Here is a 12012-nt window from a genome sequence, read left to right as displayed (position 1 = left end):
GGTCTGCTGGGGCGGTCCGTGAACTGCACACATGCTGCGTTCACAGGATACTAGAAAAAGCCGGACTTGAGGACAAACCTTCAAACATCAATTCAGTAAAAAAATAAAATAAAATAAAAATCTGTTTGGAGGGCAATAACCGAAGTAAAAGTGAAATAAATCTGTTAGAATAGAAACTTAAAAAACAAAAGTTTTAAGTTGGGCGTTTTAGATAAGAAAGTCAAAGTAAGTAAAAAAAAGCAAAGTTTCAGATTTAACTTAAAACTAAATTTAAAAAAGTGGTACAAAATATATATAACCCATACAATTGTAAAGATAAAAGTTATATGGAGACATTAACTGGGCTACTTAAAATGCTGCATCAATTCTTTAATTGTATATATTTTAATATTTATTTGTCTTTCTAAATTGTATTTTCCTCGTACCTGTTCCTTGTATTAACTTTCTGTCAGAATACACCAATGCATGCATTTCCACCAAGTAACCTATTTAACCATTGTCAGGTTTGAAAACCCCCTTAATCAGCAGTTTACATCATTATTAAACATAAAGACTACTCTGAATAAAACATGTACCGGTAAGTGTTTACATGAGCTAGTAGCAGTGAACACACCTAAAAGTAGGCTATTCATCAGTGGGGTGAACTCTAAAACCTCATAGTTAAAAGTATAATCTTATGAGTCAAGAATACCCCATACAGCCGTGAACTTTGACTGATGCAAGGCCATGAGAGTTTGACTACAGCAGCTGATTACTTGAATTGTGAGTCACTTTATAATTATAGAGAAACAGCAACCACATTGACAAATATAGCATAAGTGACCCGGGAAATTATTAAGAAAATGATATCACTGCCCTACTTTGATCTGTTGATGGACAATATAGAAATTAAAACCAGTGGCACGTCGTGATTGTTCCCTTTACAATGACATGAATGTTTAACAATGCACTGTGATTAAAGTCAGTTGTTTATTGATAAATGACAGTTGTTATGAAATGCTGAATGTTTCGGATGTAGCACACAAATGAAAAATATCCCACGTGTGTGTCAAATTGTTATCTCAACTTCCTTTATTTAAGATAAATAAATAGTTTTCAGAACTCAAGTACACTTAGATAGTCAACAGGTTTTTAATGCTAATTAACTTTTTCATATAAATGAAAGTCAATAACATTCAAACCATCGGAAAAATGAGTTGACACAAAGTTGATTATGCTTATCAGCTCCACAAAACTCTCTCTGTTTTTCTCAATATCACAATGTTTACAAACTGGTGTAGTCCCCCGACACTGGTGCAGGAGCTCAGATAAATCCCTAGAAGCGCCCAAAAAATGTTTCAGTTGTTGACCTGGACGTACAGCAGACTTATTAAATAAACCTGTAAGGCTTTTATCATGGTCTGATGGCGGACTTAAGCTTTGGGAAAAGTCGGAGAGCGTTCTGAGTGGTCACCTCCATCACCGTCTGCAGCGACACTCCTTTGATCTTACTGATGTACTCAGCAGAGACACAGATGTTTTTGGGCTCATTTCTCACCTGCATTCAGAACACAGAATAAGAAGGATATGACATGGGTGAGTACAACTCAAAATACTGCTTCAAATAAAATAGGAATAAGGGGCCTTTACAGCCATTAACCACATCAAAATCTGTCAAATATCCTGAGTTTGGAATTTAATACATTCATTTTAATCTCATAAAGAAAGAAAAAAGTATGTTACCTGCTTTTCTGGGCCGAGAGCAGGTGAGTCCGTTTCTAGGCAGATGTTCTCCAATGGCAACTGTTTCACAAGTTTCTGCTTCTTGGTGGAAAATACACAAATACAAACCATCATTAATCATTAACATTGAATGTGATAAAGTCAACCAATAACAACCAAGTAAACATGTCAGTGCTGTCCGAAGACACCGTGTCAGTGTTTTGGTTGTGTAAGCTACTGTAAATGCTCACACACACACACACACACACACACACACACACACACACACACACACACACACACACACACACACACACACACACACACACACACACACACACACACACACACACACACACACACACACACACACACACACACACACACACACACACACAATTTGCATTTATGTCCATAACATTTAAGTTTTTGTCTATCTACACAAATAAATTATGTAACAATGTTGTATAAGTGTGAGAGTATATGTGTTGTTATAAAATCTGTAAAGTTATGATACAGTGAAATTGTATCAGTTGCTCAGCTGTACCTGTTCACTGCGTATGATGGATGGTGGGATTGAAAAGAAATATCCAGCCTTCACTCCCTCCATGGCAACTGACGGTTTCCCATCAAAAGCATGAAGCAGGGCTTTTTCGACACCTAGTGGCGATTCAGAGGAATTGCAGTTTGTTACTTATCAAATGCTGAAGTGTAACAGTGTATCCATGGGTAAAATGAGAATATAAACGTTACCTTGCTCCTTCAGGAGTTGGATGGTGGGTCTTCCTGCAGAGCGTGAATGAACATTTCTAGAAATTAAATAAAACACAAACACACTCAAATATCATCGAAGTCTGTTTGCAAAGGGGCACGTTATGATGTATATGGCATAACATATGCACACATTCTCTGCAAACACAAATGCTACCATACAAATAATTTTTTTAGGACAGCATTGCTCCAATCAAATATTAATTTGATGAAATAATAATAATCTACTTTGATAATAGACTATGTTGTTGTTTTCTCAAAGTATTGTGCGTGTGAGGCATTAATTAAAGTAAATTCAAATAATCCGAAAAAATGCATCAGCATACTGATCAGAAGCTCTCAAAATGTTATCATTTTGTTCACAGGCACCGGCGTCTTTTTTTTACCTATGCACATAATGTAATGTTGGAATATGTGTAGACACCACTACTACTACATTTAAATATAAATATACCAGTTTAGTTAAAATCATCAACAGTGCCACAGTATGACTCACAGAGGGAGATCCAGTTGCTTGGCTATCTGTGCCTGACGAATGAGGACCTGCCTTTGGCCGTCTTTGTCAGCATCACTGCCGATATATCTGGGTGTAAAATCTAAGCCAACCTAGAATAATGGATGTGAAAAAAAATAGTTTGAGGTTTACAGGAATGTAAAAGAAAGCCAGAACTGCTTTTCATATCACATTACAGTATAACACATTATTATTATTACCTCCCCAATAGCAGCAAGGTGGTCTTTGTATTTCTCTATAATGGGTAACGCAGCATCCAAATCCTGCAGAAAAGACAGAAAAAAATCATCATTTAATACTTTGCTATGACATGAAAAGCTTCTCACCTACGCTTATATCTGTCTGACTTTGTGTTAGCATTAGAAGTGAAACATTTCAATTTTACGAATTCAGTGAAAATGTACTAAATTTAGTTCATTATAAATTATTCCGTTTATGCAAATTAGCGCAAACACAACTACTACACAACAGGAAAGTGAGGAAATGTATTTTTGTAATTTTGTGAACAGCCCTTTAAAGTTGACTACCTGGAGAGAAGCGCTCCTGTGTTGCTCTGGGGAAACCTCCTGAACGGGGTGGACTCCTAGGCAGGGCAAAATAAAACCAGGGAACCTAAAGAAAAGCAAACAACCTCAGTACAAAGCGACAAATAACACGTTTAATTCAAATTATACCACTCTAATGTGGGCCTTACCTCTGTGACAACTGAATTATCTTTTCAAATTCCCCGGCATGCTCAGCGACAGCTAGAAGAGCCACCACTCCCGCCTGGGAAATAATGAAGCAAAGAAATGAGTTACACACACATTAATAACCAATGTATAGCCAATGCTTCTTAGCTAAAACACTCGACTCACCTTTTTAGAACTTTCAACCACCTCTTCTATGTCCTGACAGAAAAACGAGGAAATGTTAAGGCACAGTCAGATATACCAGATATGTAAAATGAACTTGTATTCATAAAAAGCGCTTTCATACCTTGTCAAAATCCCCTGCAGAGATATGACAGTGACAGTCGACGTAGCCATGCATGTGTACAATGTAGCCTTCAAAACCAAAACAGTGTGCCGGAAAGAGGCGGACCGCGCATGCGCGTGGGTGTGTTTTATGCCATGTTTTAGTAGCCTATAAGAAATAGCATATCAATAATTGAATAACAGGACATGAAATTTCCCATTTTTATGGTTTTCAACTACATGGTTCGGGTCTTGGCAAAAATAAAGTTACAGTGTGGTCGTATTTAGTATTATCATGGAATCATTGAAGCGCAGGCAGATCTCTACGTAACACAACCGGAAAAGCGGCGTATGCCCCATTAAATCTGATTGGTTAATCGTCACCGGTCTGGCGCATCATCATTCCGAGTGTGTGAAGTCGCCGCTGTCTGTTGTTGAAGGTTGATTTCTCTTCCTTGTTTTTGTCTTCCGCCTTCTCATGTGATATTTCTGTTACCGTGCCCTTTATGCCATATATCATGTGATAGCCTCCGAGACGTGCAGATTCTACCAGGCAGAGTGACTTCGGCCTGAACATGGCAGGAATAGCAGCAGTTTGTTTCCTTATATCAATGCTGTTTATTGGCATCAACGGAGTGAAAAGATACGAACCGAACTGGGAATCTCTCGATACCAGACCGCTGCCAGACTGGTACGACCAGGCAAAGTTTGGGATATTCATACACTGGGGGGTCTTCTCCGTGCCGAGCTTCGGCAGCGAGTGGTTCTGGTGAGTTTGGTTTCCCATTTCTAGAAATCCCCTAAAACTATCCTTACCCCATGGTTAATAGGCTGTAAGACATAGCCTACCTAGTCATAAAGTTCAGTCAACTTTAACAACGAAAATTAATTAAAGAGTCATTGTGACATTTTATCAAAGTATTATCATTATAAGTTTCCAAGTTTAATTATAAGGTTGCACCAAAACCTTTTGTAAGGAAATTGTAGTGTATTTTGTTATGACACATTCTAAGATTACTGTAGTGTATTATGTTACTATACATCTTATATTAAGGTATACTGCTACAGAGCTGGACAAAGACAATGCCTCATCTGGCAGGGGGCAAAGTCAGGGATGTCAGCTGCTTGAGTGAGGAAACCCTCAAGGCTGACCTGTAGATCATTCAAATTTCACACAAAGGTGACTGTCTTGTGAGTTAATCAAAGACAGTCTGGCTAAGAGTTAACAGTAGTTTATTGACCCTGGCCACCATCATCATCATCATCATCATCAGCATTGTCTTAAAAGTTGCTGAATCAGACTTCTTGGCCAACGTGACATATCACCTCCAGGTGATGATTAAACTCAGATGGCCTCTAGGGGCCAGAGGACAACCTCTGACTCATTAGGGTGGAGCTAGTTAGGGTACACCAATTAGGTGTTAGGAGGAGCAGGGCGTACTGTCCTAAAGAACCAATCAGATCACTTAGATTGACAGGTTAAAACCAGCCACAATGCTGGAAAAGTTAGGTCTCAAACTAAGGAACTCTTCATAGCTTTTTGTTTTGTGTAGGTACCTCTATTAGTTTATTTGGCTACAAACACTTTAAATTCTTATTGGCTTCGTTTTGACTGCAGGATGAGTTTTGTTGTTTGAATAAAAAAGAATTGTTCCTGAGACCTCCTCATCTGCATTCAACTGTGTCTTCTTCCATCAACTAACTACCAACGCCGGCTTTCTGAGTAAAGGACCAAGAAAATATACTGCAAAATCACAACCAAGGGTCTGAAGGCCTTCTTGTAGGCTTTATTTCATGAGATTTTATTATTAATTTTTAGAAGTGCACTCTTGCAGTTGGAAAAATGTATATTTGATGGGATTTAATATAGCCTTATATTTGGTGGGTAGGCTACATGTAACTTCTCCAGATGTAAAATAACATGTATTGGTGTTATGTGTCCAACAGGAAGCAGTCCATTTTTAATCTGTGTGGAGGTGTGGGGAAACACATACCAAAGCAACACAAAGTCACTCTATCTGCTACAAAAGAGAATAATAAGAATTATATTTAAAACTGGTTATAGAGAGCACACAAATATCTTATTTTTTCACTCTAAACTTTTGAAATTTAAAGAATTGGTCGAATTACAGACACTTATTGTTATGTTTAAAGCAAAAAATAAAGTACTGCCAGCAAATCTTCAAAATCTGTTTATCCTTATCGAAAATGAAGGAAGAAGAAAAGGACACTTTAAGCATCAAGTTGCAAGGACAACAGCAAAACAAATGTGTACTTCAGTGGTAGGAGTGAAAGTATGGAATTCTCTGCAACGTGAACTACAGCAATGTACAAATATATTTCAGTTTAAAAAACGATTTAAAGAGAAAACAATGAATTTGTATGAGCACTTATAGAAATTGGTGGTTGTGATCATGGTTTGCTTTATTTTGGAATTAGTTTCAGATTGATGTTTTGGTTTCTATTTTGTTTCATTTATTATCGTCATGCACTGACATGAGTCGACATGTAGAGTGTTTTTTTTTGTTTGTTTTGTTTTGAGGGGGCAGGAAATATAAGATATTCTTCACCGTGCCTCCTTTTCGTCATGGTTTTATGGATTGTACATGTGAGAATGTTGAAATGAGTTTTGTTGGAAGACATCCATGGACGAAATAAATATAAATCAATCGATCAATCAATTTACTGCAAATGTTTATGTATTCTATAGGTGCTGTACTTTTACGACCTCCGCAGAACAGGTTTAGCAGTACCTCGCAGAACAGGTTTAGCAGTACCAGGTTAAACTGTCAGCAAGGCAGTCAAAGACAAAGGAGCTTCTGTATTAGTCTTCAACTTTAATGAAAATATAGATTTCAAAAGTTGTGACTGTATGGTATTTCATTTTCTGTATTTTTGTTATTGTTGCTCTTACATTACATCGAAAGAGGACATGAACGGATCAAAACGGCAAACCTGTTTTAAATCGAGATTAATCTGTCAGCCAATGGAAACAACCACATTACTGTCACCTGACATGTTTACTAGATCAACCTAAAGATATAATCAGCAAAATGTAAAGAATATTGTAAAATGCAAAACTTGAAGTTGTACTCTGTGGAACAGTGAAACAGGAAGCTGTTATAGTTTGACAGAACATTATCCAAATTTTTTCCCACATTTGATATACCTGATCAAGAGTCCAGACTAAAAGATATCCACATGCCAATGCCGACTATTCGTCATAAAACCATTTACTGGTTACAGCAATTGACACCCGCAAACAAAACTTTTACCAACTCTTGTGCCTAACCCCATTGTCAAATAATTTTTTTGCAATTGTTTCCTGTTACAGGTGGTACTTGCAGAAGCAAAAGTTAAAGCCGTATGTTGATTTTATGCAAAAGAATTACCCTCCAGACTTCAAGTATCAAGACTTTGCACAACAGTTCACCGCTGAGTTCTTCGATGCCAAACAATGGACGGACATCTTTGCCGCATCCGGAGCAAAGTACATCGTCCTGACAACTAAACACCATGAAGGTACTGGACTGGATTGGCAGGACCTGATCAAAGAAGGATATAATTCCACAAAGCTTTTATATTAGTGCCATGTTGCATCCTTTCAGCCATGCAGGAGATGTATAAAACAATACATGTCTTTTTCAGGTTTCACGCTATGGGGCTCCAAAACCTCCTGGAACTGGAACTCAGTGGACGTTGGACCAAAAAGAGATATAGTAGATGAAATGGCGACTGCCCTTCGCGATCACAGTGACCTGCGTTTAGGGCTGTATCACTCTCTCTTTGAGTGGTTCAATCCGGTATTTGAACTGGATGAAGCCAATGTCTTCAAAACAAACTACTTTCCCTTCATGAAAACTCTGCCTGAGCTCTATGAACTCACTGCCAAGTACAAACCGGATCTGATTTGGTCTGACGGCAGCGGGAATGCACCAGACACGTACTGGAACAGCACAGGATTCTTAGCCTGGCTCTACAATGACAGGTAATACAGTTAAATTAACTAATTCTGTAAGATATATAATTTACATTGCATGTGTGATATTAACCTGTAATGCATTACAGTCCTGTACGAGACTCAGTGGTGGTGAACGATCGCTGGGGCCAGGGATGCATCTGCAAACATGGAGGATATTACACCTGTACCGACCGCTACAATCCAGGACATCTGCTCAAACACAAATGGGAAAACTGCATGACCATCGACACACAGTCGTGGGGTTACAGACGTAATGCTCATCTCAGTGACTACCTGACCACCCAGCAGCTTGTTACGGTGAGAGTTGAATCTCATGGGTTTCCTATTATATTTCATATACAAATGAAACCAGCAAATATTTACAATTGAGTTAATTTCTTTCGTAAATGTTTTCATTGTACTAATCAAATAATACTAATAGTTGCTCTACACTGCAAGTTTCTGTTCAAATCGCCCTTAAGAACAGCCCCCTCTAGCTGTAGAGGAAGATTTATACAGTAAATCCATGAAATATTTTCTATAAAATCCAAAATACAGCACAAAATGAACCTGTGTTGATGTTGAACAGTGATATAAAGCAAATTTACTTATGATGTTTGTCTTTTCCAGACATTGGTGGAGACTGTGTCCTGTGGTGGAAACCTGCTGATGAACATCGGTCCGACAAGCGATGGAACGATCATCCCCATCTTCGAGGAGCGTCTGAGGGACATGGGGGTGTGGCTGAGGGTCAACGGAGACGCCATCTACAACACAACAGCATGGCGCTCTCAGAATGACACCGTCACTCCAAACATCTGGTGGGTCTTTGGTTTGCTGTGACCAACAAATCGTTTGAATCGCTGTGTTTCATTTAATTTATTCCTTCTCATTATGTCAAAGACATTTAGGTGTAATTTCTAAGCTCACACACAATCCTATTCTACTGTATGTATACGTTCTGATTTGGCCCTTTTTATAATCATCAACAGGTACACTGCCAAACCACAGGAAAAGAGAGTGTTTGCCATTCTTCTGCAGTGGCCCAGTGATGGACTAGTGATTCTGGGTGCACCTGTGGTTAAAGATTTGACTGAGGTAAGACAAGACAATTGCACTACACAAATTCCAAAGATATTTTTGAGTTAATCTAAAAAACATAAAATAAGTTTAATTTTTATACTGCAAAACTTCCACCTCACTCGGTCTGTAACTTGGTCACAGTTCTTAAAAAATTATTTAGAGAAAAAATAATCAAAGATTTCAATAATAGAAAAAAATGTGTTAACTGAGAAAAAAATTACCTCATCTGATACATTGTTTTAGAACATTTTAAAAATCATACATTGATATCTTTATCAACCAGTAAAATCCAGTATTTGAGGGGATACAACACATGTCTTTTTTCCAATTATATGTAATTTGTTGCTTTTGTTAAAAAAAACTAAATCAAAAAATAGGTGGCACTTCTGGGTTACGGGCCTCTGAAGTGGGATCCAGTTAAGACCGGTGGACTGCGGGTCCTCCTGCCCACGACCGGCCAGATGCCATGCCAGTGGGCCTGGACCATCAGGCTGACTGGGGCCACTTAAAACCAGATCATGTGAAGAGGAACAGACAGAGCTATAGGCCTGAGAGGAGAGAAGAAAACAGCAATTATATATGTCTGAAATCAAATCACTGAACACATCATGAATAGTGGAGTTACTTTACTGTTTTTTACTTGCACTATTACTACATTAAAACAAGTTTTTTTTAAATACTTATGAAGGGAATAAATATTTGTAAGTGATCATGGGTTTTGTACTGGGTAACTAATTATTAAAGTCTTATGTTTCTACCTCTGTTTTTCTTACTTTTGATCCATATTTAGGCTAAGGAAAGGTTGTAATGGGATGAATGTGACCAATTGATGTCAAAATTGTGAAATATGAAATTATCAGATTTTCTGCACTTTTGTGATTATTTTTTGAGCCAACAAATTTTGAAGAGCTTTTCATGCACCACTGATGGTGTTGTTGTTGTTTTTTATATGTGAAGGAATGTGGAAATAAAATAAATTAACCATTCAAACACAATATTGTTTCATAATCCTATATTTATTTGTAGGGAAAATAAGAGAATTCCCCTAAAATATTCCTCTTATAATCTTTGATGTTATTAGTTGGACTTTTGTAACCCCTGATCAAATCTGGTTTGTCTATAGACTGTACTACAGGTTAATCTAAACAGAAATGAATATGAAGGAAAATGTATTTATTTCCCCCTTATTTTATTTTTTAGTGAAACTTTAATATATTCTAGATTAATTTAAACAAAGTGAAATTAATCTGATTTTAAAATAAAATACATTTTTAGATGGTCAAAATTTCTCTATTATAAATCCTTTTATTGACTTGTTTTATGTAGGGCTAATATTCATACATTTTTCGAAACTGGGTTTTTTATTCAATGAACTGTAAACCGTAATAAAAATTAAATCAAAAGAAAGTGGTTACATATTTCACTTTGTGTGATGAATCTAGAATATATGAAAGTTACATTTTTGAATGGACTTTTGCATATATATATTTTTTTTAGATGCACCTGTATATGGGTTTATCTCAGGTCTTGCGTCAGTTTAGTGCCCCCTAGCTGCCCACTTCTGTAATGCCACTAGGGCCGTGTAGGACATTTTAAGAGCAAGCTGACGGCGCAAAACTGATCGTTACACCCCTGCTCTGTTCACACACAGGGCGACCAAGGAAAACAAGATTCCCCTGTCATGCATAGGACTAGGAGAAATGTCTGCGGTGAAGTGAAATTATCTGCACGTTGCATAGCGACTGGTAAGCCTCTATTCCCCGGATCTCCACACCGCGCTAATTATGCGTCTTCAAAGCTGTTATGCTTCTTCGTTCACCGATTGACAATAACGAAATGTGCTTTTTTGGCACCTAAGACGGTTAGACCGTCCGGTGCAGGGCAGATCTCTCTCTCTCTCTCTCTCTCTGTGTTGTGTCTGCTCGCTGTTGCACGCCTTTAAGGTGGGAGGTCCCTGCTCTGCAAATGTTCCATGACGTGTTGATGGGGGGTTCGCAAGGGGTTCTCACGTCCGTGCATTTCCCCCCTTTCCGCAGGCTATCCCCCACCCAATGGGACCCCGCACATGACAGCTGATACCCTAAACAACAACAACAACAACTACTACTGGAAGATGTGAGGATGCACATAATAATGTATGGAGAACCGTACAGTTGATTGGACATAAAGTAAATACAGTAAGGCTGCATGCCACTCATTTTTAACATTGAGCTGACATTTATGCCATGTTTCTAATGCAAGTGATGGTTTAGCTGGGATATCATTAACACGTCTATGAAGCTTTGACATATTGAGGCAGGGCTGAATACATATGTCAAATATTGACTTTAAGTTGAATTGCATCTGAAGGATCTGGTCATAACATGACCTAGTTTTTATGTTGTCCAAATTCATGCTTTTTCTGATGTAGGGTTGCAACTAATGATTGTTTTTGTTGTTTACTATTCTGTTGATTTATTGATTAAAAGAGTGCCCATCACAAATTCCAAAAGCCAAAGTTGACATATTCAAATTACTTGTCTTGTCTCGCCATTATATATTCATATAAAGTTCACTAAAATAGAGGGCAAAATACCTGCGACTATTCACATTTGCTTTATTATTATTTATTTTGCATTGTAGCTTAATAAATTATCAAATCAGTTGCTGATACATTTTCTACTCATACAGCCAAAGTAATTTATGAATAACGTAATACATATTGGGAGCTAAACAGAGGGCAATGTATTGAACATCAGTTCACATTTTGATTTGTATACATTTGTAATAAGCAGACACATATGGGAATAATAGGCTATTGCCAAATCTCCTAGACCTAAATTAAGGCAGCATTTTATATTATTGAAAGAAAGAATATTTCTCTTGAATGTGATTAGCATGTCATTTCATCCTAATTCACTCTATGGTAATGTGTATCCGTTTAACCTGTGATCACATATTGCCTTGAATTTTTTTCTCCACTCATCTCTGCAGTCTTGTTGCTGTAATCTGCGGCAGTAATTATATATGTAGACAGGAAACTGGGA

The 12012-nt window shown here is 37.6% G+C and overlaps 2 protein-coding genes across 3 annotated transcripts; one reads left to right on the top strand and one right to left on the bottom strand.

The window, feature by feature from the left end:
- Window positions 1–993: 993 nt before the first annotated feature.
- Window positions 994–4039, bottom strand: LOC307262207 (putative deoxyribonuclease TATDN3). 2 transcript variants are annotated; one of them, XM_080042996.1, is made up of 10 exons: window positions 3965–4039; window positions 3844–3876; window positions 3681–3754; window positions 3514–3598; window positions 3187–3249; window positions 2969–3078; window positions 2455–2510; window positions 2249–2361; window positions 1723–1803; window positions 994–1537 (listed from the first exon to the last, which is right to left on the bottom strand). In XM_080042996.1, the coding sequence occupies exons 1-10, from the start codon at window positions 4016–4018 to the stop codon at window positions 1394–1396; spliced, it is 813 nt and encodes a 270-aa protein (XP_079899122.1). In that variant the 5' UTR covers window positions 4019–4039; the 3' UTR covers window positions 994–1393. The 2 variants fall into 2 exon arrangements, with proteins under 2 accessions (XP_079899122.1, XP_079899123.1); XM_080042997.1 differs by having other exon boundaries at window positions 1723–1800.
- Window positions 4040–4381: 342 nt separating this feature from the next.
- On the top strand, window positions 4382–9981 carry fuca2 (alpha-L-fucosidase 2). Its single transcript, XM_080042082.1, has 7 exons — window positions 4382–4711; window positions 7277–7464; window positions 7591–7930; window positions 8011–8221; window positions 8534–8724; window positions 8896–9001; window positions 9364–9981. Exons 1-7 carry the CDS (start codon window positions 4518–4520, stop codon window positions 9493–9495), a joined length of 1362 nt encoding a protein of 453 aa, XP_079898208.1. The 5' UTR covers window positions 4382–4517; the 3' UTR covers window positions 9496–9981.
- Window positions 9982–12012: the final 2031 nt, after the last annotated feature.

This window comes from Ammodytes marinus, assembly GCF_949987685.1.
Source record: "Ammodytes marinus genome assembly, chromosome: 15".
NCBI classification, from domain to species: Eukaryota; Metazoa; Chordata; class Actinopteri; order Uranoscopiformes; family Ammodytidae; genus Ammodytes; species Ammodytes marinus.
The sequence above is the reverse complement of the archived record's forward strand: the minus strand, read 5'-3'. Positions and strand labels throughout refer to the sequence as shown.

Excerpts from the sequence above, each read along its gene's own strand:
- fuca2 (XM_080042082.1), top strand. The coding sequence starts at position 4,518 with ATGGCAGGAATAGCAGCAGTTTGTTTCCTTATATCAATGCTGTTTATT. Across the intron at positions 4,712-7,276 it reads TTCGGCAGCGAGTGGTTCTG|GTGGTACTTGCAGAAGCAAA; the intron begins GTGAGTTTGGTT and ends TTCCTGTTACAG. Across the intron at positions 7,465-7,590 it reads GACAACTAAACACCATGAAG|GTTTCACGCTATGGGGCTCC; the intron begins GTACTGGACTGG and ends TGTCTTTTTCAG.
- LOC307262207 (XM_080042996.1), bottom strand. The coding sequence starts at position 4,018 with ATGCATGGCTACGTCGACTGTCACTGTCATATCTCTGCAGGGGATTTT. Across the intron at positions 3,599-3,680 it reads ATAATTCAGTTGTCACAGAG|GTTCCCTGGTTTTATTTTGC; the intron begins GTAAGGCCCACA and ends GCTTTTCTTTAG. Across the intron at positions 3,250-3,513 it reads ACAGGAGCGCTTCTCTCCAG|GATTTGGATGCTGCGTTACC; the intron begins GTAGTCAACTTT and ends TCTTTTCTGCAG.